Here is a 26,675-nt window from a genome sequence, read left to right on the forward strand (position 1 = left end):
ATGGAGCAGCTGTTTGAATTATTTCATGCTGAGTCCCTGGTCATATGTCAATTCTGCTCAAAAACAAAAGCTCCAGGATTTCACAATGTCTGCCCGAGCAGAGGACAGATACATATACAGCCAGGGTTAAAGCAACCTGCGGGAATTGAGCAACTCAGGTGATCATAGGATTCTTTGTCATGGTCTATGAGTGTAGATGGCCATTCAGTTCATCTTAATTTATCTATGTAGGATTAGCCCAAATTCAGCCCATTGCTCCATCTTATTGTTCTTTTAAAATGATTTCAGGATTTTTAGCTCAACCGTTCAGCTTGGAACTCTAGTCCAAACGTTTAGTACTCTTTACACAGAGAAGAGCCTCCTGGATATTAGTCCAAAAGTTACCTTTTATGAATTTGAACCTGTTTTGAATGACTTTTTCAATACGATAGATTATCCTATGTACCCTGATAAGAGCAACTTTCCGATTCCTGATCTCCAAGGTGAAAAGCTCAACTGTCTCCAGTCTTGTTATCCTAACTCAGAGCCCTGACATCACAGTTCAGCCTTGTGGGGCTTCTCTGCACTACCTACAGCAGTGGAATATCTTACTGCTTTCTTGGCAATTACAACTGGACACTACACTCAAAGTACAGGATGACTAGAGCAGTGTGCAGTTTGTCCATAACTTCCCTTAACTTTTTAATCTAGTGTTATGATTATGTAGTTCAACCTTTGTCAATTGTTACTTTGGATTTTTTGGACATTTTGAGCACTGAATTTAATAAGACCCTTGGCTCTCTTTCAAATTCTTCATTATTTAAATCAACAGATACTGCCAGCTACTGAGTGCTCCTTTTCTTGTGTAAGTGACAACTTCTATTCAACTGTGGGTGCAACACAACTGACATAATTCTGTCCTCAGTCAGCAACGGGGGACAATGGATAGTCATCAGGAGTGAGAATTCCACCTGATTTTACCCCTTTTTAGTCCATGCACATTGAGATAACTGTTGCACCTACTCCTACCCTAGCGATCAACTGATTCAGGCCAAATAAAAGCTTAAACCTGGGATGCTTGTTAATCATCCTGGTATATTACATTTTTAATATGCATTCAAAATATTACATTGGCAGTTCTTCCTGTCAATATTTTTGCATTATGAATTCCTCTGTCAGGATCTATAAGGCATAGCTTCCCCACTCCACTGTGAAATCAATACAACACCACCACTGGCAGGTGGCGCCATTACAAGTTGAAAATTAAGAATTTGCGCTATTTATGCGGATGTAGGAATTTATCATGGAAATACATTAGTAAGAGCCAAATGGATAACTTTAAAATGAGGATTGAATTAAATCTGCAATCCAATTATTCCCAGCCCTTCTGGTTGACTTCACTTGAAGACCATACTTGGTCCACTTTCCCTGGGCTGAATTTAATAGCCACAGTGATGACCCCATTCTCAGGCTGGAAAGCCAGTGGCAGCCCCACCTTGGACATTTTTGGGAGCCTCGAGAGGATTCAATGTCAATCAGACAGTTAACCCTGACTGCCACCTGCTGTCAGGGTTCCCATGCCTTTAAAGGTGAAGACCCCAGCTTCAAAAGCTACTGGCCAAAGGGCAGTTCCTTGGTCCCAGCAGCGACACTGGGAGATGTGACCATTGTAGGAGGCCCTTGAACAGCAGCCAAGAAGGAGACCCTGAAAAAAGTTATGGGGCAGGCAAGGTCAGACAGGCCCTGCCAAGGGGTGGTGGGGTCATTATGGAGGGCGCTCTTTCAGTGGGGCAGCCCTTGCCACCGAAGGGACCCTCCATCAGGCACAGGGTACTTGATTACAAGACCCACCCTGCACATCCCCCACCCCTACCGGCTCATCACCCTCACAGACTGCCAGGGTATACCTGCTGGCCTCCCCATGTGGCGTACGGCAATACCCCCCTTCGCCCCTCTGCTGCTGGGAGAATACTAGTGGGTAATGGAATGAGACTTGCAAGTGACCTTCCCCACCTCTCACTTAATTGGTGGGCTTGGAGCAGAGGACGGGGCGGGGGAGTTGGAAGGGTGACAGGCTCTCCGCCCTGTGCTTTCCTGCCTGATTATACAGCCCACAACCACTCCCAGAAGGAGATCAAAGCATGTAACGATATTTGTCAAAGGAAACGCTTTATATCACCAGTTTTGTCTGCAAATGTGACTTCCTGTAACTCATATAATGGATTCTTTTTTCAGGCAAGTATTAACTACTCACACTCTGAAGGACAGATAAGGTACATAGCACTGTAACTATAAATGGCTGGTGATGGTGAAAGCATTCATGGGGGGTAACGGGGAAGATATCACTCAAATTCTGAATAGTAACTACATGGGCCCTAATAGAGCCCGCTTGATTGGCACCCCATACACCACCTTGACCATTCAGTTCCTCCACCACTAGTGCACAATAGCAGCACTGTGTACTAACCACAATAACTCACCAAGGCTTCTTCAATAGCACCTACCAAACCTGCTACCTCTACCACCTAGAAGGACAAGAGCAGCAGACACCTGGGAACACACCACCCTGACTTGGAACTATATCACTGTTCCTTCAGTGTCACTAGTTCAAAATCCTAGAACTCACTTCCTAACAGCCCTGTGGGTGTACCTAGACCATATGGACCTCAGGAGTTCAAGGCAGCAGCTCATCACCACCTTCTCAAGGGCAATTTCCACATCCCATGAATGAATAAAAAGGACAGCAATTAAAGTCTTATTCCTAAGCCTCATCATTTTCAAGTCGGTAATTCTCTTTATGTAACACTTGTGTGGTACTCTATTGAAAATTAAGCATACAATTTCAATTATGACAGCACCATTACCTCATTCGTCTGGAGATTATATTATGGCAACAGGGTTATACATGGCTTTCTAAAACTCTGCTAATAAACCTTTCCATCCTTGTCCAAGGGTGTGGTACATAACAACATATTCAAAAAGTGTTTCTTCATAAGCCTCCATATTCTGAGAAAGAATATTTAACACCACTCCTCCCCAAGTTCACAGGATCTCAGAATTTTTCCAGCACAGGGGACAGCATTCAGCCCATCATGTCTGCACCAACTCTCTGAATGGCACCAGATAAAATGCTCATTCTTCTGCCCTTTCCCCATAACCCTGCACCTTGTTCCTTTTCAAATAACTGTCTAATTACCTTTTGAATGCCTCAATTAAACCTGGCCTTCACCACATTCAGGCAATGCATTTTAGACCTTAACCACTTGCTGCAATTAAGTTTTCTCGCATATCTCTTTTGCTTGTTTTGTCAGTTACTATAAATCTGTGCCCTCTTGTTTGCAATCCTCTTGTGAGTGGGAACAGTTTCTCTCTATCTGCTCTGTCCAGACCCCTCAGATTTTGAACACCTCTATCAAATCTCCTCTCAGCCTTCTTTTCTCCAAGGAAAACAGTCCCAACCTCTCCAATCTATCTTCATAACTGAAAATCCCCTGCACTAGTCAACACCATGAGGAGATAGGATAAAGTTTAATCATCCTCTTTGTTACTTGTTCTCACACATTAACTTTGCAGTTCATGGTTGTAAATACTAAACACTGAGTGGGAATATATCTCGCGATAGGAATTAATTCATGTTTTTAAATTCTCATTCAGGTTGATGGTTTGGTGCTCACCACTCCTCATTCCGCTCAACCAAGTGGCCTGGGGTACTGTACACCATGTTCAGTTAGATGGTAAATGAGAAATGACAGTTTGCATTCTGTTAAACATAGCAATGATAACAGCTCATTTCCCCCACCGTGTTCCATATTTTTAAAGAGTTACTTTTGAACTAACTACCTTGCAGGATACATGATTTATTCATACATTTATAGAAATTGTCAAGATAAATTCACCAACACAACATCGCCAACCAGGAGCCATGCTTGGGACTTGGGGGTGACAGAGTCAGTGGGTCTGGGACTGGTAACAAAATGATGGAATCACATGGGAGGATTGAGAAAATGTTTGGTAACCGATACTTCAGATGGTGGGCAGCATGGCCCCATAGACCAGAGTTGAGAGTCAATCATGTGGAAGGATGAATCAATCAGATACAAGAAACTTGCCTACAATAAATGTGACTGGGATACAATAAGTTGGACAATAATTAAGCATTACAGGGAAATATTTGAGAAAGTGTGGTGCATGCTACACGAAAGCCAAGGCAAAATTCCTTTAGGTTTACCAGTTGTTCATCAAGAGGAAATTTGATATCTGCATATCAATATATTGAACAGAACACATTACAGAAGAGGGAGCTCATGGAGGGCGGGGTGGGGGGGGGAGATGTACATGAGTAAAGTGATTTTTGTTCAATATTTAAACCTTGCAATGACATTATAGCAGTGGTGCTCATTCTATCACCCTGGATCCATTTGTGATCCCACCCTGTTCTCCTTTCAGCTCAGACTTTCGTAGATTTCCTGCTCCATATACTCAGCTATGGGACACCAACACAGCTGGGGTTCAGAGGCTGAATCGCAAATATGAAAATGTTATTGGATAACCAGTGTGTCATCAAGTACTTCAGCCTTTTAGATCCCATTAGAGGCACTGGTCAGTATGTAACTCATACAGGTCCCAGGTTTGGTTCTTGGTCTACAGCAGGCTAGATGATTTCAGCTGTGATGCCCACAGTAACCTGGACTTGGGAGATGACAGCCAGAGTCCATATTCCTGAATACAAATCCTGCTGGAAAGTGGACGTATATAGAGATCAGATAAAGGCAGGGTTTGGTCATTTTCTTAGTTGAACAGCCTGGGGTCACTTTATTAAGAATGGTCACTTGGGCGAGATACTGATGATAGCCAGTGCCCTCTTACCCCAGCATGATTCAGCACCGGGGGCGGTGGGGGGGTGGCGGGGGGGGGGGGGGGGGGGCACGTTGGGGGACTGCATTGGGAAATGAGGAAAGATATTTCTGGCATGCAAATTAGAAGTTCCAATTACCGCAATGTGACACAATGGTGCCACACAAGGGTAGAGTCTCAGGATAAAGGGCCAATCATTTAGGACGGAGATGAGAATAAATTTTTCAACGTAAAGGGTTGTGAATCATTGGGATTCTCTGCTCCAGAGAGTATTGGATGCTCCACTGTTGAGGCTGGGATAGACAGATTTTTGGACTCTTGGGGAATCATGGGGTATGGGGAACAGGTTGGGGGGGGGGGGTTGGTGAAGTTGAGGCAGCCATGATTGTTTTGAATTACGGAGCCCAGGCTCAAGGAGCCGTATGCTCTATTCCTGCTTCTATTTCGTCTGTTCTTATGTTCTGAGAAACAAGACTGTTTAGCAATATTAAGAATTTCAGCCTCAGTTTAGACCGATAGCATTGCCTCTGTTCTCTATGTGTGACAGACAAATCATCTCATTTGAGATTGGTCAAAACCAGAAGGCTTGATTTAATCAGATATGGGCTGCACTAAGAACATTTGTATCAAAAGTCACACACCCTCATTTGAAGCAGGCTACAAATGAGATGTAAAATTCACTGCTGCTAAAATTTTATTTACATGGAAGTTGTAGTGACAAATCACTCTGTTTTAATACAATTTGCCAGTTGCTCTGCAATCTAAAACCTTACCGACCTTGACTGAGTGGGTCAAAGTCTGTTTTAAATCCATTGAAATTTGGCTTGTATTTTTGGGATCAAATTCTTTGACGCTTTTGGTGGCCTAAGATCACAAAACTAATAAAAATTACCTCATAAAACTGTGTTTTTACTCTGGGGGAGACAATGGCCGCAATTCTGCCATGTCATGCTAGACATGGGGCTGAGGTACATTGCTGGGCAGATCAAAAGGGAGCTCTACTTTGTACCTAAACACATGTACCTGACCTAGGAGTACTCAATACTGATGCCAGATGCTTGAAATCAGAAGATGCTATTTAATCTTTTTACACTATAACAAACAGAAATTCTATGGCTTGCAAAATCGAAACAGGACTTTTCAACTGAAATTTACAGAGTGACTATTGCGTTTAGTTATGATTCAGCACAGCGAGTTAGTTTGACCAGTGTTGTAAATTAAATAGAAGAGAGGCTGTTTGAAGAACAGGTCAGTACACATCAACGGGAAGCAGCTAACACTGCTTTAAACATCTCCAGGGTGTCAGAATGCACCCATTGGCAGCGCTGAAGGCTAGAAGAAATGAGCAAACAATAGAGAAGCTGTCAAGCTTTTTTCTCTTAGGCAAAATAGAAGCTGATTCAGGCTTGATGCATAAGCAACATTTGCATTGATGTTAAAATAAGATTTACATTGACCAAGCTTCCTGTTTGAATTAGATTGTTTCTCATGATTAGGGAGATTGCAACATTGTTTTTGAGTCACACAAACATCTCCAGCTTTCAACAACTGTCTTGATTTTTAACGTATGCAACTGGAGAATTCTAGGAATGAGTTTCACTGACGTTATTTAGCAAAATTGCACTGGTCTGCTCCTCCTCAACTCATTCTTACCCCCTCCTTCATACCTCCAGCATTATTACAATTGGCAGGGATGAAACTTCCTGTTTTACATTTCCTCAATGAATAACTTCCAACAGGTTACACATCCATTCCCTTGGTACCAAATTCACCATGTTTTTACTTCAAAGTGTTTCCACAAGACTGCTACCAACCTTGTGCTAATGCCGCCACCACAAAAGTTGCACTTGCAGAACTGCCACACTGTGAACACAGCTTACAGCAAGGTCGGTACAAGCTAACAATCTTCATGGTGCCAGGACTAACATGACAGAGTCAACACAAGTGGTAATGTATGCCTGTTCATGGCATTGGACATCTGGTGACACATAGTTAAACTTAAAACAAGGACAGAGTTCACTGCTTCAGTGGCAATGAACTCCATGTTGTTTCCAACATGGGACTTAGGCAGTACCCTCAGCCTCAAAGGCAACCTCGCAAGTTAAACAGCACACTTCAAACTTAATACAGGTTATATAGCTTAGTGGGAAATTCTCCACAAACAATAAGTTAGTGAGGCTATTTTCAGTCAGTAGTGGGAACATTTCAAAGACTCCTCAGGTGGGTTTCTGGGAGCACACAGGCTGGTTTATTTATATTAGAATGGTGCCTCCAAAGTATGATTTTGAGACCTGTCCGAAATTTGGCTTCTGTTCAATTAGGAATGGTCATGTCCGCCTGGATGTTGCAAGATCCCCTATAAACTAGCAGAAGTGTCACCTATATCTCCCAGCATGCCCAACATATTTCTTTCTCCATTTCCCACAGGACAGGTGCAAAAAATAACCAAAATGGCTCATGGAATATTGACCTTATCTCAAGCAGCTTGGAATTTAAAACTGCGGAAGTGATGCTCCTGTTGTATGGAGTCCTGGTCTTGCCCCATCTGGAGCAGCGTGTGCATTTTTGGGCATTGTACATCAAGAAAAAGGAACTGGTCTTGGAGTGGATTCATTAGATTAATACCAGAACTTAAAAGGTTAAACTATGAGCACAGGTAGCATTAGCTTGGGTTTATATCCTCTTGTGGTTAAAACTTGAGACATGATCTAACTGCGGTGTTCATAATGATGAAGGAATTCAATAAGAGACAGAGAAATTATTTCATCTGCTGGGGATTCAGAACAAGAGCGGACAACCTTAAAATTAGAGCTGGGCTATTTAGGACTGGAATCAGGAAGTATTTGTTCACAGAGTGGAAATCTGGAGTTTCTTTCCCCCAAAAGGGTGTTAATACTGGGTCAATTGAAATTTTCAACAGAGAAAGCAATAGATAGGCCATTCAGCCTCTCCCCTTCCCAAACATATCTGCATTTACTCCATTTGTACTGCCTGATGACATATGTACATAGTACATAGTATGGACTGAATGTAATGACCATCCCAAGGTGAGTCTGAAGACAGGAGAACATTTCATTGGGCAGCAGGGTGCTGGGTGGAGACCCTGCTGCCTTCTTGCCTCTGCCCCAATTAAGTCTGGGGCATGAAGGCTCATGAACGGCTTTCACGCCCCAGCACCAATTGAGGCCCTTAAGTGGATAATTAATGTCCACCTAAGGGCCTTACCCCACTGCCGCTGGTATTCAATAAGCAACGATGAGGTAGTATCCACATAGGAAGCTCAAAAAAGAAGCTTTCCATGTTTGTTCATGGGCTCCCAGGGAGGAATCCCTCATTCAAAGATGCTTAGTGCCTGATTGAGGGACTAAGCAATGGGAAGGAGGTACCTGCCGAGAGCCAAACTCCTGTCCTTTCTTCCAACCCCACAGCCTCCCCTCCCCAACAACCCCTGTCCCAGGTCCCTCACTGGACTTTCCCTGGGTGCATTACTGGCAGCTGCCACCATTCTCCCTGGCACTGCCGGCATTAACAGCTGCCAGCCTCTGATTGGCCAGCAACACATGGTGCTGGGGGGGCAGGGATCTTCCACCCCCGGGGCCTTTGATCCAGGGAAGACCCACAGTTTGGCACTCAATACTGGCGGATCTTCTCCAAAGGAGAACTCCATCGCCTGGATTAAATTCCACCCTATCTGTGCATTATTTAAAACTAGCAACCTGCAAGGCATTTGCAGTGCAATTAGGATCTTTATTGCAACTGTACTTCTTTAAATTCCCTTCCCATGCCATTCCATCCTTCCCTTACCCATCCCATTCCTTTCATTCCTCTTATATCATCCCCATCACACATCCATCTCATCCCTTCTTCCTATTCCATCCCCAATTCCATACGTCCCGTGTAATCCAGCTCCCCCATCCACCATGCCATGCCTCATCCCTCCATGCTGTCCCATCCTGTCCTATGCTGTCTCTCACCCTCATACCAGATGGTAAACACCAAACCACTGTGCACCTTCTACTCAGCAGCAATTTGGGCAATTTTAAACCGTTGGCCTCATTTGCATGCTAAGCAGCAGCAAGCCAACGGTTGCAAGTGGCATTTTAGGCAAGAAGAGGATGCTGGCCAGTATCAGGGGATAGTTGCTATACCAAAGTAAGGTGCAGGGAAAGGGTTCAGGAGGGTTTTGTGGGGAGCCTAGGGGAGGGGAGATCTAAAGCTTTTTCATGGGGTCTGAAGGAGAAGAATCTGCAGGGTTCACTCCCAAGTACTCCTAAGAAAACACTTCCACTTTGACAAAGTTCACTAGGCTCAGATCATGTGCAAAAGAATGCAGGATTGAATTTCTGCAAAGGCTCCCTTGAGCGCCTGATACAACTTGGACAGATCCATGGAAATATTGGATTGATGCCATAAACTGTCCAAGAAGAACAACAAGTTAGCTTCTAGGGACCAAACCCAGATAGTAATATCCATATTGGCTAACCCTTGGACAGGGAGAGCTGGGAGTTAGACATCAAACTGCTAATTCCTGTCCAGCTAAACACAAAGATAGGAATATAGGAATGGATGTCTTAGTTCAGTTTTAGAAGACATGTAGAGGGAGGCAGCTGGAACAGAGCAAGTGCCTCTCAAGAAGAAACTGATAAATGGCTAGCCAGAAGAGTAGTACTTAGCTTCCTAACAGAATAGTGTGACTTGTTTTGCTGATGTTCCACGCTATTTGGAGTGATATGAAGTCAAAGTACAAGGTTTACTCTGTTACTATACTTGCTCATTTGACAATTAGAAAATAAATCAGATTTTTAATTTACATTTTTCTCCATCTCACTAGATATAAATCAGTCTACCTTTCAGATGATTGAAGTATATTCAGCTTGTATGACAAGAGTTTCACCATTTAGGTCCCTTGGGTTATGCTATCATTGGATTTGAAGTTGGGCAGCAATAGTAAACTCCTGATTATAGGTGACATAGGATCCACTTATACTGCATATGAAACCAATTTGACACAAGACTGAGGGCAGAATTTTCCGTGCCCACTGGTAAATCAGTTTCACAATTTTTGCTATCGTCCGCTCTGCCCATCAATGGCGGGCCGAGTTTCCCACCTCCACATGTCAGGAACTTCAGTATAACACATCTGCATATCATTATAAGCTCTACTTACCAGCATCATCCCCCACTCACTTGCATTTCCCACAACTTAGTCCACTTGCATTCGTTGCTCCCAATGCGGTCTCCTCTACATTGGAGAGACCAAACGTAAACTGGGCGACCGCTTTGCAGAACACCTGCGGTCTGTCCGCAAGAATGACCCATACCTCCCTGTCGCTTGCCATTTTAAAACTCCACCCTGCTCTCTTGCCCACATGTCTGTCCTTGGCTTGCTGCATTGTTCCAGTGAAGCCCAACGCAAACTGGAGGAACAGCACCTCATCTTCCGACTAGGCACTTTACAGCCTTCCGGACTGAATATTGAATTCAACAACTTTAGATCTTGAACTCCCTCCTCCATCCCCACCCCCTTTCTGTTTCTTCCCCCTTCCTTTTGTTTTTTTCCAATAATTTATATAGATTTTTCTTTTCCCACCTATTTCCATTATTTTTAAATCTTTTATGCCCTGCTAGCCTTTCCACCCCACCCCCACTAGAGCTGTACCTTGAGTGCCCTACCATCCATTCTTAATTAGCACATTTGTTTAGAAAATATCACCACCTTCAACACCTGTGTTCTTTTGTTCTTTTGTCTGTGACATCTTTTGATTATCTGCTCCTATCACTGCTTGCTTGTCCCTACAACCACACCACCCCCCCACTTCTCCCTCCCCCCCCCACCTTAAATCAGCTTATATTTCACCCCTTTCCTAAGATTCACTCAGTTCTGTTGAAGGGTCATGAGGACTCGAAACGTTAACTCTTTTCTTCTCCGCCGATGCTGCCAGACCTGCTGAGTTTTTCCAGGTAATTCTGTTTTTGTTTTGGATTTCCAGCATCTGCATTTTTTTGTTTTTAACTAACTTCACTGTTGCATAGTGGAACTGATATAGAAGCAGCCAATATATCTGCAGACTGAATAGTCTTGAATTGCTTAATGCTCAAAATCATCTTTAGCTTCCTAAGAGACAAAGGAAAAAAAGATCTAGATCTACACTAGGGGATCATTAAAGAACACAGTAAAAATGGAGCTATCAACTGATGCATAACAGCTAATGTAATCACATAGGGTGATCTAACAAATCTGTAGTTGGGCACTGTGACACGAGAGGGACTATAAAGTGAGGCATGTGCCAGCTGACCAGGTCTGTACTGTCAGTCTTGTACTGGTTTCTGATCAGTAACAATAGATATGTGAGCAAGACCATTGAATGATTGCAGGCTATTCTAAGTGGTTAAGATGAGATCTGCAGGGATGATTTTGCAGCCCTTACTCGGTGTAAACATGGAAATCCAGAAGTTGTCAGTAATTCTATGATTCCCTGCAGGGTGCCCATGAAATCTAATTTTATCTTTGTAAGATATCATTCTCCATTATGATTAAAAAAAACTAAACATTAAGATAATTATTTTAAAAACAGTTTATGACATTTCAGCTTCTGCAGTAATTCCATGTATATGTCCCAAACATTTATTTCACTTTCTGTAAAAATTTTCATGAAAAATGAAAAATTCAATGTATTTTACATTCTGCTTTGCTGTCTGTGAGAATACTTCAATATAATTGGCAGCTCACCCTGCTTGATGACATCACCATTACTGGATGTCTGGTGATCTCCTTGATTTGGTGCCAGATTCAAATTGATTCAAATTAACATTCAGAAAGGGGAAATCGCTGCCACAGAGATCTTTATGAGTAGCTTTTTTCACTGTCAGTGGTGTGGGCTCTTGCATCAGCACTGATGGTGAAATCTAGGCCATTATTTCTTCAGAAAATATAAGTAATTTGTATTTCTCAAAAATAATGATTCAGAAGATCACCTATTAATATGTGCAAGTCTTTCATGTTTTTAATGCTAACTCAGACTTCTTGGCTCCTTTCAGCGTTGCTGAGTTGGGGTTTACATTCCTTTGAGCTTCATTGTCCCAGCTGGTCTTCAGAAAGGCACTTCAGCAATTTTATTTCAGAAAGAAATTTCCCCAACTAAGTGTTGGTGTGAGAATTGGTGGGTGACTTTTGCCATTTTAAGGGGAGAGAGTTTGTTTCAAGAGGTAGACTCTACTTGTTTGGTTTCATCAGTGAGGGGATCTTTTTTATTAATCTAGTAATAAATCATCAGGAGCAGAATGGCGGGCGGGAATTTCAACTGTAAGGAAGAAGTAATAGAAATATGGCTCGTGGAGAGGAAAATGGAAACAGCAGCATGACTGACACAAAAAAAGTTAAATGAAGTTCTCATGTGGGATTTTGTGCTAATAAACCTAACAAAGAAAGAAATAAAACTTAAACAATCAGAGAACAACTTTTTGCTAATCACATGAGATCAAGTGACCAAGGGGGGAAAATACCTTATTTGGTAATCTGATAAGATCATCCAAAAGCGATGCAGAAAAGTAACCCAAAAAATTAAAAAACTAGAATATGCTATTTTGATCTCTTTTAACCTCTGGCAATTCTGTCACATGTCCTCACCTGAACCCCACATAACATGTACTTTTCGATAGAAATCACTGGATAGCCACAGAGAGTGGGAACCTTGACTAATTTTTCTCCTTATCCCAGGGGCACTAAAGGTACTTTCTAGCACCCCTTTCACAATCTTTACTTGATATGGTCTAAATTAACACAGACTCTCAAATGAACCTGAAACCTTTGGAGAGTGTGAGATTCAATATCGTGTAGGGTAAGTCATTAACTCGCCCTGAAATATAACAATCTCAATGTTGTTTCATTGTAAATATAGAGGTTATAAAATTACAGAAAGTATTACAATTCAGTTTCAATTTGAGAGTTTAGATATTTCTTCACTAGCGGTCACTGTTTAATTTCACACACTGAACTGTTTGAACTTGAATTTGCACACAGGAAACTCTCCATAAATTGATGTTGTAAATTACTGGGCGCTGTCTGATACAGATAAACATGTGCGTCACTCTTTATGAGCCTCTAAACTAGAGGCTTAGAAAAGACTGGAAATAGCATAGTGCTTTTTATTACATCACCTACAAAGTAAAAGTGACTGCAATTCACAAACATTACGGTATGTGTGAAGCAGTTGGGAAGTCATGTGTGATGGAATCACATGTCCTACAAATAAAAGTCTCTCCCTTTCACCCTAAGACGTAGGTGCAGAAGTAGGCCATTCGGCCTATAGAGTCTGCTCTGTCATTCAATGAGATCATGGCTGATCTGATAATCCTCAATTCCACTTTCCTGCCTTTTCCTCATAACTTGATTCCCCTACTGATTAAAAATCTGTCTATCTCAGCCTTGAACATACTTAATGACCCAGCCCTTACAGTCTTCTGTGGTAAAGAATTCCACAGATTCATTACCCTCTGAGAGAAGAAATTCCTCCTCATCTCTGTCTTAAATGGGTAACTCCTTACCCTGAAATTAGGCTTTCTGGTCCTAGATTCTCCCACAAGGGGAAACAACCTCTCAGCATATACCCTGTCAAGCCCCCTAAGAATCTTACATGTTTCAATAATGCTGCCCCTCATTCTTCTAAACTCCAATGAGTACAGGCACAACCTACTCAACCTCTCCACATAAGAAACTCCCTCCATATCCTGGAACACTTAAAAACAACTAAATGTGTCAAGTCAATCGGCTGATATTTATAGTCATAAGTATCCAGTTCTACTTTAAAAAGTGGGAAACTAAAGAAAGGGCTTCCACACCTGACCCCACCTGGGTCTACAAAATGATTCCAAGGAGACCATGACCATTAGTTTCCTATCTGTCATCAAATCTCAAGATTTTTGTCCTAACCAGCAATTTACTGTCGGTTGCTTTACTGGCTTTTTGCGTTTAAGGACAGTGGTGAGATTCAGAACTCGCCATTATTGTGGAGTAGATCAGACAGCAACTTCCCATGCCCACACACATGCAGTTATACAGAATTCTGAAAGTTGCTGTTCGAGTTGTTCCACTTCTCCACAAGCTTCACTATAATGGTACCTCACTGAGAGACTCAGCATTCAAACACATGAAGGGAGTAAAGTTGCATTACTGACCCACTAGGTATTCACGGAGCACAACAGGGAAAGTTAGAACTGCTACATTCAGGTGCAAATATATTTTTAACAACATGTTAAATCTAAATTGCTACCAAAAAACCTCTTTCGCTCTGAAAATTTAATTTTATATTATATAATTATTTATATAATTCTTTCAGAATTGAATTATTGGTGAAACTTTTTTTTTATTAAGTTTTTTTTTGTTTTCTTTGCCTCTTTCATCTCCTTGATAATTCCATCTTTCTTTCCCTCATTTTATTTCACGTTCCATGCATAGCTTTACATCAAATTAAATATTTTAATTTATACTTCCTGGTTTAGACTCTCAGGGCAGAATTTAAAGTTTTTAATCTGCTCGCAGCAGGGGAGGCTGACAGAGGAGTAGAGGCCCGAAGGCTGTGGGTTGTGTTTTGCTTGATACTTTAACTCAGCTTTAGTGTTAGCATCCTGTTTCCAGTTTTCCTGACCAATTAGAGTAGGAGGCTGTGGTCACAACCTGCACCTTATGTGCAATCTTATGTTTCAAAAAAGTTGGCTCTGTTGGGACTGCAAATAGAAAGTGTGTAATGACAAAAGCTCTTCAAATAAAGAATTTTAAACCACCAGGCAAAGGGAACCAAATATAATCAAGGGCCAGGAGATTCCTTGCATAGTTTAAAATCTTAAAACCATGGAACAAATGTTCCCTTTAGCTTCTTCCCTGCTCAGTCTCCCCTGGTGGCACAATAGGACATTCCAGTCAATAGCTGGGCCAAACAAGCCAGGGAAGGTCCCTGTTTCAATTTTTAGGTTGTTGATTTTAGTTAATTATTTTTTCTATCCCCTCCCGCATTTATCTTTTTCCTCCTTCAGCAGTAAATTGTCACAGTTTAGCAACATGTGGCCTATGCCAACTCCCTCTCATTAGCCAGGACGACACACCATTTTCCTTATTTTAGTTCAACAAGAATCGTTGATAGCATTTTATGACAATATACCATGGCCTGAATCTTCTGGTCGGCGTGCAGGAGTAGACCCTGCTCGCCAACGCGTAAAATGATGGCGCGGTGATGTCGGGCGTGTGTCCTGACGTCACCGCACGTCATTCCGATCTTCAGTTCAGCAGGCGCACACTGGAGTCGACTGCACACCCGCCGAACTGGCAACGGCCTATTAAGACTTTTATTAAACTAATTGAGCTGATTGCCTGGGCTGTCCGTCCAACCTTAAGGTTAGTGGGCGGGCGAAGAGCCCGGGAGTCCTTCGCATTTCTCATGAAACCTCACCAAGGGGCGGGATGAGGTTTCATGATGGCTTTATAAATTAAATAAAAATTTTTATTGAAATACATAAACGTGTCTGAGTAATTTTTTAAATCCTTTTTTTCCGTTTTTCATATTGAAATTAATCTCCCTGAAGCATCTCTGTGCCTCAGGGAGATTTCTGCGCTCTTTTGCACACATGCACAAAAGAGCGCAGGCCCTGACTCGCCCTCTTCCCCCCGCCTGCACAGGGAGCGCTGAGCACTTCCGGGTGTGCATCATGCTGGGCGGCCTTAATGGGCCCGCCTATATAAAATGGCGATATGCAGCCGATCGCGGGCGGCAATCGGCTGTGTGCCCGCCCATGCCGGCTCCCGCTCGGCCCGCACGATGGGGAGAAAACTCCCACCCATGAGGGGGGCCGGTTAACTTAGATGGCTAGTGTGTGGTTCAGAATAACACCAACAGCGTGAGTTCGATTCCCGTTCCAGCTGAGGTAGACTTGGGACCTGACTCCTCATCCTGCCCCTGACAGTGAAAGGCAATGGCCAAAAACTGCCAAGGTAACAGCTCAGGATGAAGCATTAACAGACAATGAACCAAGGGCCTGTCCTTAGGCAGAGCACACACGGATGAATTTGTGAACAAGGAATGGAGTTTAAAATAAGCTCAAACTAGTCCTCATTATAATAAAGCTACCCCAATGGAAACATCTGCAAAATCTTACTGACTTCTCCCCACATCAGAATTTGTGTAAATATCACAATGTCTAGTGAAACTGCAGAGGCTTAATTGTTTTTTCCCTAACTTAACTGGTGTAATATTGTTGCAATATGAAAAGCGAGGAACCCCCAATATTTCCTTATTATTAATATTAAGCAGTAATATAATTAATATAATAGCATAATGCATCAATCAACACATTCAATTTTAGTTAAAAAAAATAGAAATGTAATATCGAAATGTTGAAGGCGATTAAATTGAAAACTTGGGCATATGTCAACAGTTGGAGGGGAGCCCCACAGGGAAAAGTCTGAATAAGTGTACAATAGCACAATTTTAAGGCTTGATCTTAATGATTGAAGAATATATAGGGGTACAATACCTAACTCTTCCTCCATGGTGGTGGAGCCTTGATTGTTGGAACTGGTAACTCCAAGTACTCGGTTGAATAATATGGAAAAAGCACTGCCCCAAACACCTAACAATACAAGAGGGAAAAACGGTGAAAATGAAAACGAGAAAAAAGTTTCTCATACAGTGAGTGGTTAAGGACTGGAATGTACTGCTTGAGAATGTGGTGGAGGCAAATTCAATCAAGGCGTTCAAAAGGTAATTAACCTGTTATTCGAGGGGAACAGTATGCAGGGTTACAGGGACAAGGTGGGAGAATGGCACTAAGTAAACTGCTCATTCGGAGAGCCAGTGCAGACATGATGGGCTAATGGCCTCCTTCTGCACTGTAACAATTCTATGATTCTGTGAATATGTAGAGGCACTAGGGCCTGTTCCATGCCAGGAGCCAAAGCAGGCTATTTGACTTAATCACATGTCATACAGACGGTTAGATATAGTCAGATGAAGGGATCCTTTTGGTCTTACCTTTCTAAAATACAAATCTGACTGTTATCCCAGCACAACTCCCAGCACAACTAGCAATTGTTCATCAACAAGGGCATTGTCTTTTGCTCACCCAATTAAATTATCTAATGGAATAAATCTGTGTGGTTAGATGTGAAATAGAATGGATATACTTTTTAATCAGCGTTGTTTGGCTGTCTACTAGCTGTACTGATTCCAAGAATTTAATTTCAGTAATAAATGTTTCAGATTCATGGGGATGGAAGGGAAAAGGGAGGGAATTGCTCATCCTTCCCTTTTAATGGCACAGGTTAAGCAATAATACAGTATCAATATTACTAATATTACAGTAAATATTACTAATTCTAGTCTTCTCTGGCTGGTGGGGGCTACTACCATATTGTCTTGGGATAATTTATATCAAAAGTATTACCTTCAGGTTAAATTCAGCTCATAAGGAACTAAAACTATCACAGCAGCCAGATAATTGGAAGGGGGGAGATGTGTACTAGACAGATCAGTTTGCAGAATGTTGTCATTTTGAACTTAATCAATAAAGGTCAGTTGACTTCAATGGAAATGAGAATGGGGAGAGGTACATAATGGGTCGCTGAATTGATACTGCCCATTTTACACTCAGTCAAAATTGCCAACATTTTGTGAAGATGGTCCCATTCATTTTAAGAATAGCAGAATATAGTTTCCAATAACCTACACTCAAGGGCAGAGGGATTTTAATTGCCAGATCAGCTACTAATTTCCTGTGGAAGATGAAGTGGTCAGTCAGGGTGATCCAATGAGAGAAAGGTGAGCAAGTTTACTATAAGAGCAGTGCCTACCAAGCGAATCCAAGTCTTGTTGTTATTTGGATAAACCATTACAACAGCATGCACTTATACGATGCCTTTAACATAGAATTACACAGAATGTTACAGTACAGAACAAAATAGTATTTACTGCTATAGGTCGATGCTGATATTTATATTCTTTACGACCTTCCTCCCAACTTACTCCTCACCCAACCCAAAAGCAGGCTATATTTGTGATGGAGAGGATATGAGATTGGAAGTTCAGTTCAAAGTCAAATATGATGCCATAATGGTGAACAGTCTAGTTGAACCTGAAACAGTGGCTAGGGAGGAGAATGGAATCAGTGACAAGGGCACAGGGTTTGTGATGGGTGCTGAGAACCATTGGGAAATTTCCCAAAGTTGAACAGCAGGAAATTGTGATTCATCCATGACTGGATGTTAGTCAGAGGCTATGGAGGGATCGAAGCAAGTGAAAAACGTGGACTCATTTAAAAAGATTGCTTTTTAATCTGATTAATAAATTTGGAAATTTTTTAAAAACTGGACTATCCAGGCCAACACTGATTAGTAACAACTCTCTTTGTCTGTTTAATCTAAAGAGAAATTGAATGATCACTTTTACTATGAGTTCCTTGATGAAAAATACCCATTAAGAAATGAAGTGGATTCTCTTCATATTTCTTCACCACTGTTCCCATGAAGAACTTGCTGCCAAAGATGGAAGGATGCATGAACGTTCCGTATTTTGCCATTCCAATCTCATATGGACTGAACTCCACCCAGTCTGTGAATTAAAGAAATAAATAAACAAAGGGAGAGTCAGTGTGAATGATTCTCAGTTTGTTCAAGACATTATCACTGATTCATAAATTCTAAGCACTCCTTTTAGAGTCAACGTCACACACCAATGTAACTACAGATCTTTCACTTCAGCATGGGAGAATATGTTTGATGTCAGGGTGCACTATCTTTGTGGCCATGCAGGCACGTTAATGGAGTCTCAGGGCCACATGTAAAATTGAAAACCATGTTCCTATTAATTTGTGTGCATCTCTAGTTAGTTGATGCTAACCAATCGTAAATTCCGATTTTGGATTTATCCTTCAAAAGAGCCCCTTTCAAAACCTGCAGCTCCATAAAATCAAATTAACAAATCAGAAATCAAAGCACAAACACTGGAATTGCTCCAGCTTCAGCAGCTGGATTCTCGGGCATTGAGGGTTAAGCGGCCCACAGGCTGCAGTATTTGTTTTATAGTGAGAGTCTTGCATCTCTAATATGATGTTTATATTATGTCAAACAAAATTCCTCCATCCCTCAATTGGTTTGCACCCAGATTACAGATGCTGTGGTTTGACATATATTAAATATATATATTTTACTGCAGGCAGAATTTAACAGGTAGTGGGTTTCCTGCCTCACCACCTGAAAAGTAGGTGGTGAATGTATCCCCGCTGATGCTAGCTGCCCCTCAGCTATTTAGCCTCCAAGGTGCATTAATTAGCTGGAGGTGAGCCATCTGCCCCTCACTCAGGAAGTCCGGCCTCAGAGCGCTGTTGGCCAATATGATTGTTTGGCAGTTCTGTAGTTCCAGCAGCGCCACTGGAAGCAGGGCAGAGGGGAGTGGGGATGTTGACAGAGAGGCCAAGGGGGAAGGGAGCATCTAGGGTAAGGGGAGTGAGGGTGCCCCCAATCAGGAAACAGGGTCAGTGAGGAAGGCACCCCACCCACTTTCTCTCCCAAGTGCCGGGCAGGGAGCGGTCCTTAATTGGCCACAAGGAACCTGGCCCACCACCCCCCCTGTAAAACTGAGAATAGGTTGGGGCTGGGTAATTTTACAAGCACCTTTGCCTGTGCACCGGATGGGGCCCATTAAATTCTGCCCTACATTTCATTCAGACAGAAGCCTGAGGTCTATTGGCAAACTGGAAATTGCAGCATACTGTTTGTCCAATAGAATCAGGTCTCCTGGTTCACAATGATTTAATAAATTATGACATTCGTACCCAAATAGTTCCATAATCTGGGTCCAAACTAATTATGTGGCTTAAAAGATGTTCGGATTTTGCGAGTTACTCATATAATTCCAATGGTCATAAGTCTCCTTGATGTGTTACATCCATCCATTAAACCATCCATCTGAAAGAACTCTGACCACAAGCCCCTGACTCTCAAATATGGCCATCCTTCAAATGAGCATCTTCGGGGTGAGAGCAGGGACGGTGACTCAACACTGTGGCCACATTTTCAGGCCCAGAAGGAAACAGAGTCATTTCTCTGATCTTTTAGAAACAAATTCTTGAATTTTAAAACAATTACACCCACTGAAACATATTTTCTCATTCTTTTAATGGATTTTTATAAGTATCGGTCACTTTAAAATTGAAAAGCTTCCTAAACAGGTTGATGCGCATGATTGATGCTGAAGTGAGTTAACATATTAAGACTCAAAGGAAAAACAGAGCTGTGAGAATTCAATGTTTCCTTGTTTGTGCTGATTTTTGCCCATTTTTGTCATTTTAAGACTGGTGTATTCTAATGCAATTGGAAGGAGACTTGGATGTAACTTGGTGTTGGAAAAATGAATGCAAAATTGGGAGTGTTGTCAGGGTTGCATCCAAGGAAGAAGCTCCTGAACTATATTTTTATTCAATAGGATTTGGGAATGTTATTTTGTCAGTTTGGGGAATACATTCATGGCTTTCTCTATTTTTTCACGGACCCAAACTAATGATCTTTTCTATAACCAGAAAAAGTAGATAAATAGAAAAGATCAACACAGAAGAAAAAAATGAGGATTAGTAATAAAATTAAATAACACACTGAAAACCCCAAATGACAAAGCACAGATTGGAATATACGCTGATAAACAAGCCTGGGCATAAAAAGCAACACCTTCTTGATTCTGGAATGTAACTCTGCATGGACTTCCTAACTCTAATTGTAAGAATAATTCAACTACAATGGTTGATAAGAAGAAAGAAGGACTTGCCTGCAAACATGAGCTCAGACACATCAGGTTTTACGTGGAGACAGGTGAACAAGGGCATGGGGCAATGACCTTCATTTATTTTGTCCTTCATCTCACTCATCTTGAAGTTCATTCTCTGCAATACAGCAGACCAAAGAATGCATTAAAAAAAACATTTGTTGCGATCAAACGCTTTTCACAGTTAAAAATGGATTCCTCTTGACCAATGGTTTGAATATCATATTCCCCACTTCAAACCCAATCAACTGAACAGTGCATTAAGTTCTGGTGTTTCATCAGTTAGGTTTCTTCTCCTAAATCTAACTTTCTGTCCTTCACTTATTTTCTTTCACTTTCAGACTCAGTCAGAGTTTATTTTCCTGGCAATTTATCTCTCATTGGCCAGCACACACGATGTGCCTTCAGCTCCTCCATTTTCCGCCCTACTGCTAATATCACATGGGGTGAATGACAAACAAAATATATGAGTAAATTATAGCTATTTCAGTCTTGGAGACAGTGTAGAGAAGAACCACAATCCTATTCCTGGTGTCAAAGGTCTGAGTTATTTGATACATTTGGGTTTTTCTCACTGTTGAGCTGTCTGTCGATTGTTACTATTTCGACTCGAGCACGTAGAATGATTACTTGGGTGAAGCGCTGGATGATACGCAAGGAATTGTTGCTGAGTGAGTCTTCAGGGAAGAATAGGGAAAAATTAGAAAATAAAATGAATCTGCCTTCTGCCTGTACATACTGCTGAATAACAGACATATAACAACATATTGAATGCATACACAGGACTTTAAACAGCACCTTGCTGTGAAACAGGATGTTGTACTTCAACTGTGTACTTCCTGGATAAATATTTTAATTTATTGAGATATATGCTTATAAACTTCCAGATACCTTTGCACTTTGGTTGGGGGAGGGAACAAATTCACTTTACAATTTGACTGCAAAACAGAGCAGTAACACAACAATTTATTAACTGGACCAGAGGTGTTCAAGTTATCTTTACAACCTGCTTAACTGTTCCCATTAATTGGTATGGCAGGTTACTGGTACTAGCAAATTTTTGTACTTTGATTAGGGGTTAATTTGGTATCGCAACAAAAATCCTTTCTAAACTCCGGCTGCACAAATTTCAAGAGGACAAATCGGTGAGCGAGAAATATAAAGGCAAATAGAAGTTGACTGCCCTGGGGATTTGTGGACAAAGCTACTACGGCTCAGGGGCCACAAGCGTTCCATGGACCTTAGCTTGAATTAGACCATGAGCCAGTACACCAGGGGTACTTTGTGCATTGAGCCCAGACCAATTTACCCTACTGGCAACACTAAAGCACAAACAATATCATCCTTCTAAACTAACCAACCAAGTTAAACAACCTTTAATTTGGAAGATACCCTTTAAATGTATATAAGATAGCAAACAGTACAAAAAAGGTAAATCACCAAAAATTAAAGCACAATAGCAAGACAGGGGAACTAACAGTTCAAACTAGTGAACTTGTGTGTGTAACTTTAAGGCAGATATTTAGCACTATTTAGAGAAGAGCAGGGACTTCTCTCAGTCTGTTAGTCAAAAGTATTACATTACAACAATAACAACATTTCAAAAATACTTCATAGAAAAGTTCCTGAGCACATGAAAGGCACAATATAAATGCAAGCCTTTCTTCCCTTCCTTTAACCAATACCGCCAAGATAGATTAATTGGTTGTTCATCTCATTTGCTGTTAGTGGGATCTCACTGTGCTCAAATTGGCAGATGTATTTACCTGCATTACAATGGTGACTACAGTCGATTGACTGCAAACACTTTAGGATATTCTTGGAATGTCAAGTCTCATCAGGCATACAGGCTACTGACACTTTGTCAGTGCTCAGACAGAAGGCAATATGGGAACTGTAACCCCCCACCCCCAGTTTCAATGGTCTTGTTTGGGGCAGTCTGAGGCTCTACTCCTACAAGGCCAGACTGAAACTCCAGGCCAGGTTGAGATTTGCTACATAGGTCTTAAACTAATTTGTGAATGGATGCTGCCCTCACCACATTCCACCGACCTCAGCCCCCTCCCACCCCGGCCAGCTAATTCCCAGACTTTTACAAAGCTTCATTCCTTCGCATCCAATGCTATTAAGAAATTCTTCTCCTGACTGTATGAATCCACACTGCTAACAGTTCCAACATTCATACTGGGTTCCTATCCTGACTCTGTAACCCTCCCTCTACCGACCATGACTATCAGGCTGATCCAATGACTGACTCATTCCCACATAAATCCTGCCTCTGATTGGCTATTGTGCACCATTTAGACAAAGGTAAGGCCAAGGTCATGAACTCAGCACAGAGAAGACCTGCAGGTCTAAACTCACAACTTATTGCAACATGGGGTAATGCATCACTCCCTTTACAGGAGTTCTTTGTGTAAACTTTGCTGGTGTGACATGGTGTAAATAACTCAGCTGAATGACTTTCATCATAAGTGCAATCAATAAGGAATGAAAATGAACCTCAGTCCCTGTAACAAGGCCAGTACGTGAGCAAGAGCTGAGCTTTTAATTCTAAGCTGACACGGTGTTAGTTTCTGTCAGGGAAAGAAGTTCCAGCCATCAGTTGGCAGTGCCCTGATTTCAAATATGAATTCAGCTGAAGAGGAGGCCCCAATGTGAATGGATCAGGCTTGGCTCTGGCTCAATGGGCTGACAGAGCAGGGATGTCTGTGAAGCAGACCATCCTATGAGATTGCAAGCTTCTGTTTATCGATGAGGTCTTCTCTAAGGAATGCTTCTGCAATATAATACCGCATAGGTTAAGCTGCTGGCGATGATAAGTTACAGACTGCATGCAATAATAAAAACACCAGACTCAATTTATCTTTGGTCTCTTGGGTTGCTCAGAGCTATGCGCATATTTAAAAATTACACACCTTCAGTCATTACAATCGTTAAGAACATAAGAAATAGGAGCAGGAGTAGGCCATTTGGCCCATCAAGCCTGCCCCACCATTCAATAAGATCATGGCTGATCTGCCCCAGGTCTCAGCTCCTCTTTCGTGCCAGCTCTTCATAGCCCTCAACTCCCCGATATTTCAAAAATCTACTTATCTCCTCTTTAAATACTTTCAGTGATCTAACCTCCACAACTCTCTGGGGTAGAGAATTCCAGACATTTACTACCCTCTGAGAGAAGAAATTCCTTCACATCTCAGTTTTAAATGAGCGTCCCCTTATTCTGTAACTCTGTCCCACAGTTTGAGATTCCCCCACTGGTGGAAACATCCTCTCAACATCTACCCTGTCAAGCCCCCTCAGAATCTTGTACGTTTCAATAAGATCACCCCTCATTCTTCTAAACCCCTGCTCTTGATAAGTCAACCCTTTCATCCCAGGGATTGGCCTAATCTCTTTTGAACTGTCTCAATGCCAGTATATCCTTTCTTAAATACGGGGACCAAAACGACTGTACACAGTACTCCAGGTGCAGCCTCACCAATAGCCTGCACAGTTGTAACAAGACTTCCCTATTTTTAAACTCCAACCCCCTATCAATACAAAATTCCATTTGCCTTCCTAATTACTTGCTGCACCTGCATTCTAACTTTTTGTGTTTCATGCACAAGGACACCCAGATCCCTGTGTGCTGCACTTTTTTGGAGTCTCTCTTCATTTAAATAGTAGTCTATCTTTTGATTTTTCCTACCAAAGTGCGTGACATCACACATTCCTACATTAAACTCCATCTGCCAACTTTTTGCCCACTCACTCAAACTGTCCATATCCCCTTGCAGATTCATTATGTCCTCATCACAACATGCCCTCCCATCTATTTTTGTATTGTCAGCAAATCTGAATACATAACATTCTGCCCCCTCCTCCAAGTTATTAACATAATGTAAATAATTGAGGCCCAAGGATTGATCCTTGTGGCTCTCCACTAGTTATGTCTTTCCAACCTGAAAAGGACCTATTAATTCTGATTCTCTGCCTTCTGTGTGTTAACCAAGCCTCAATCCATGCTAATAGATTACCCCCAATACCGTGAGCTCCTATCTTGTACAATAACCTTTTATGTGACACCTTATCGAATGCCTTCTGGAAATCCAAGTACACTACATTTATCGGTTCCCCTTTATCAACCCTGCTTGTTATATCCTCAAAGAACTCTAACAAATTTGTCAAGCATGATTTCCCTTTCACAAAACCATGTTGACTCTGTTTGATTGTGTTAAGCTTTTCCAAATGCCCTGCTATTTTTTCCATAATAATGGACTCTAGCATTTTCCCAAAAGACAGATGCTAGGCTGACTGGTCTATAGTTTCCTACTTTTTGTCTTCCTCCCTTCTTGAACAGGGGCATCACATTGGCAGTTTTCCAAACTGCTGGGACCCTCCTGGAATCCAACGAGTTCTGGAATATTTTGACTAATGCCTCCACCATTTCTGCAGCCACTTCCTTTAAAACCCTTGGATGAAGGCCATCAGGTCCTGGTGACTTGTCTGTCTTTAGTCTCATTAGTTTGTCAAATAATTTGTCCCTCATGATAGAGACTGTTACAAGATATTTCCTCCCATTAGTTCCTTGCTTATCTGATGTCTTTGGAATGTTAATAGTGTCCTCCACCATGAAGACTGGTGCAAAATATTGATTTAAATGATGTGCCATTTCCCTGTTCCCCATTATCAATTCTGTAGTTGCATCCTCCAAGGGTCTCACACTCACTTTAGCTACTCTCATTCTTTTTATGTACCTGTAGCTCTTGCTGCTTGTTTTTATATTTCTTGCCAAGTTACTTTCAAAATCAATTTTCTCCCTCTTTATTAGCTTTTTAGTCATCCGCTGCTGGTTCCTAAAAAATTCCCAATCCTCTGGCCTACCACTAGTTTTCATAGCTTCGAATGCCTTAGTTTTTGATTGGATACTCACCTTGACCAAAATCCTTCTCATCTAGTCCTTCTTTTTGACCAAGATAAATTTTTACTGTGCTTTATGAAATAACTGCTTAAATGTCTGCCACTGCTCATCCATTGACCTTCCCCTTAGTCTATTTTCCCAGCCCACTTTAGACAACTCTTTCTTCTTGTCTCTGTAATTGCCCTTATTTAAGTTGAGAACACAACAGATCTGAGTTGCTTGCCCTCAAACTGAATTTGTAATTCTACCATGTTGTGATCGCTACCCCTTAGAGGATCCTTAACTATGAGATCTCTTATTAATCCTGTCTCATTACACAATATTAGATCTAAAATAGCCTGTTTCTGGGTAGGTTCTACAATGTATTGCTCTAAAAAACAACCCCTGATGCACTCTAAAAATTCGTCTTCCATATTACCCCTACCAATCTGATTTGTCCAGTCAATATGCAGATTAAAATCACTCATGACAATTGTAGTGCCCTTCTTACATGCCTCCATTATTTCCCTGTTTATACTTTGTCCTACAGTGATGCAACTTTTCGGGGGCCTATAGACAACTCCCACCCGTGACTTCTTCCCCTTGCTATCCCTTACTACTACCCAAACTGATTCCACATCACGATCTATGGCACCTCTATCACTACCCATCACTACACTGATACCTTCCTTTATTAACAAAGCTACCCCACATCCTTTTCCTTTTTGCCTATTTTTCCAAAATATTGAATACCCTTGAATAATGAGTTCCTAGTCTTGGTCACGCTGCAACCATGTCCCTGTAATAGCTATCAAATCATACCCATTTATTTCTTTTGTGCCATCAACTCATCTAGTTTGTTACAAATGCTGCATGCATTCAGATAAACAGCCTTAAGCTTCCACTTTTTATCATTATTACTCATTCTGGTTCTAAGCTCTGCTGAACTCTTCTGCTTATATTTTCTGCCCCTTCCTGTCACACTTTGATTATCGTTCACCTCTTCACAACCCTGCACCTCTGCTCATTTCTCTCATTTCTTTTTAATTATTTAAATTTCCCTTCAATTGAACCCTCCACCCAACTAATTAGTTTAAAGTCCTATCTACAACCCGAGTTAAACGATTTACCAGGACACTAGCCCAGCATGGTTCAAATGA

The 26,675-nt window shown here is 41.6% G+C and overlaps 1 protein-coding gene across 4 annotated transcripts in view; it reads right to left on the reverse strand.

Moving 5' to 3' along the window:
* Positions 1-26,675, reverse strand: part of LOC121288920 (cytosolic phospholipase A2-like) — a 181,094-nt gene that overhangs the window by 25,252 nt on the left and 129,167 nt on the right. For all 4 annotated transcript variants that reach the window (XM_041207785.1, XM_041207783.1, XM_041207784.1 and 1 more), the window contains 3 exons: positions 20,637-20,751; positions 18,291-18,428; positions 16,357-16,452 (listed from right to left, as the gene is read on the reverse strand). In XM_041207785.1, the coding sequence (XP_041063719.1) occupies positions 16,357-16,452; positions 18,291-18,428; positions 20,637-20,751 (349 nt within the window). The remainder of the gene's footprint in view (positions 1-16,356; positions 16,453-18,290; positions 18,429-20,636; positions 20,752-26,675) is intronic.

This window comes from Carcharodon carcharias, chromosome 16 (assembly GCF_017639515.1).
Source record: "Carcharodon carcharias isolate sCarCar2 chromosome 16, sCarCar2.pri, whole genome shotgun sequence".
NCBI classification, from domain to species: domain Eukaryota; kingdom Metazoa; phylum Chordata; class Chondrichthyes; order Lamniformes; family Lamnidae; genus Carcharodon; species Carcharodon carcharias.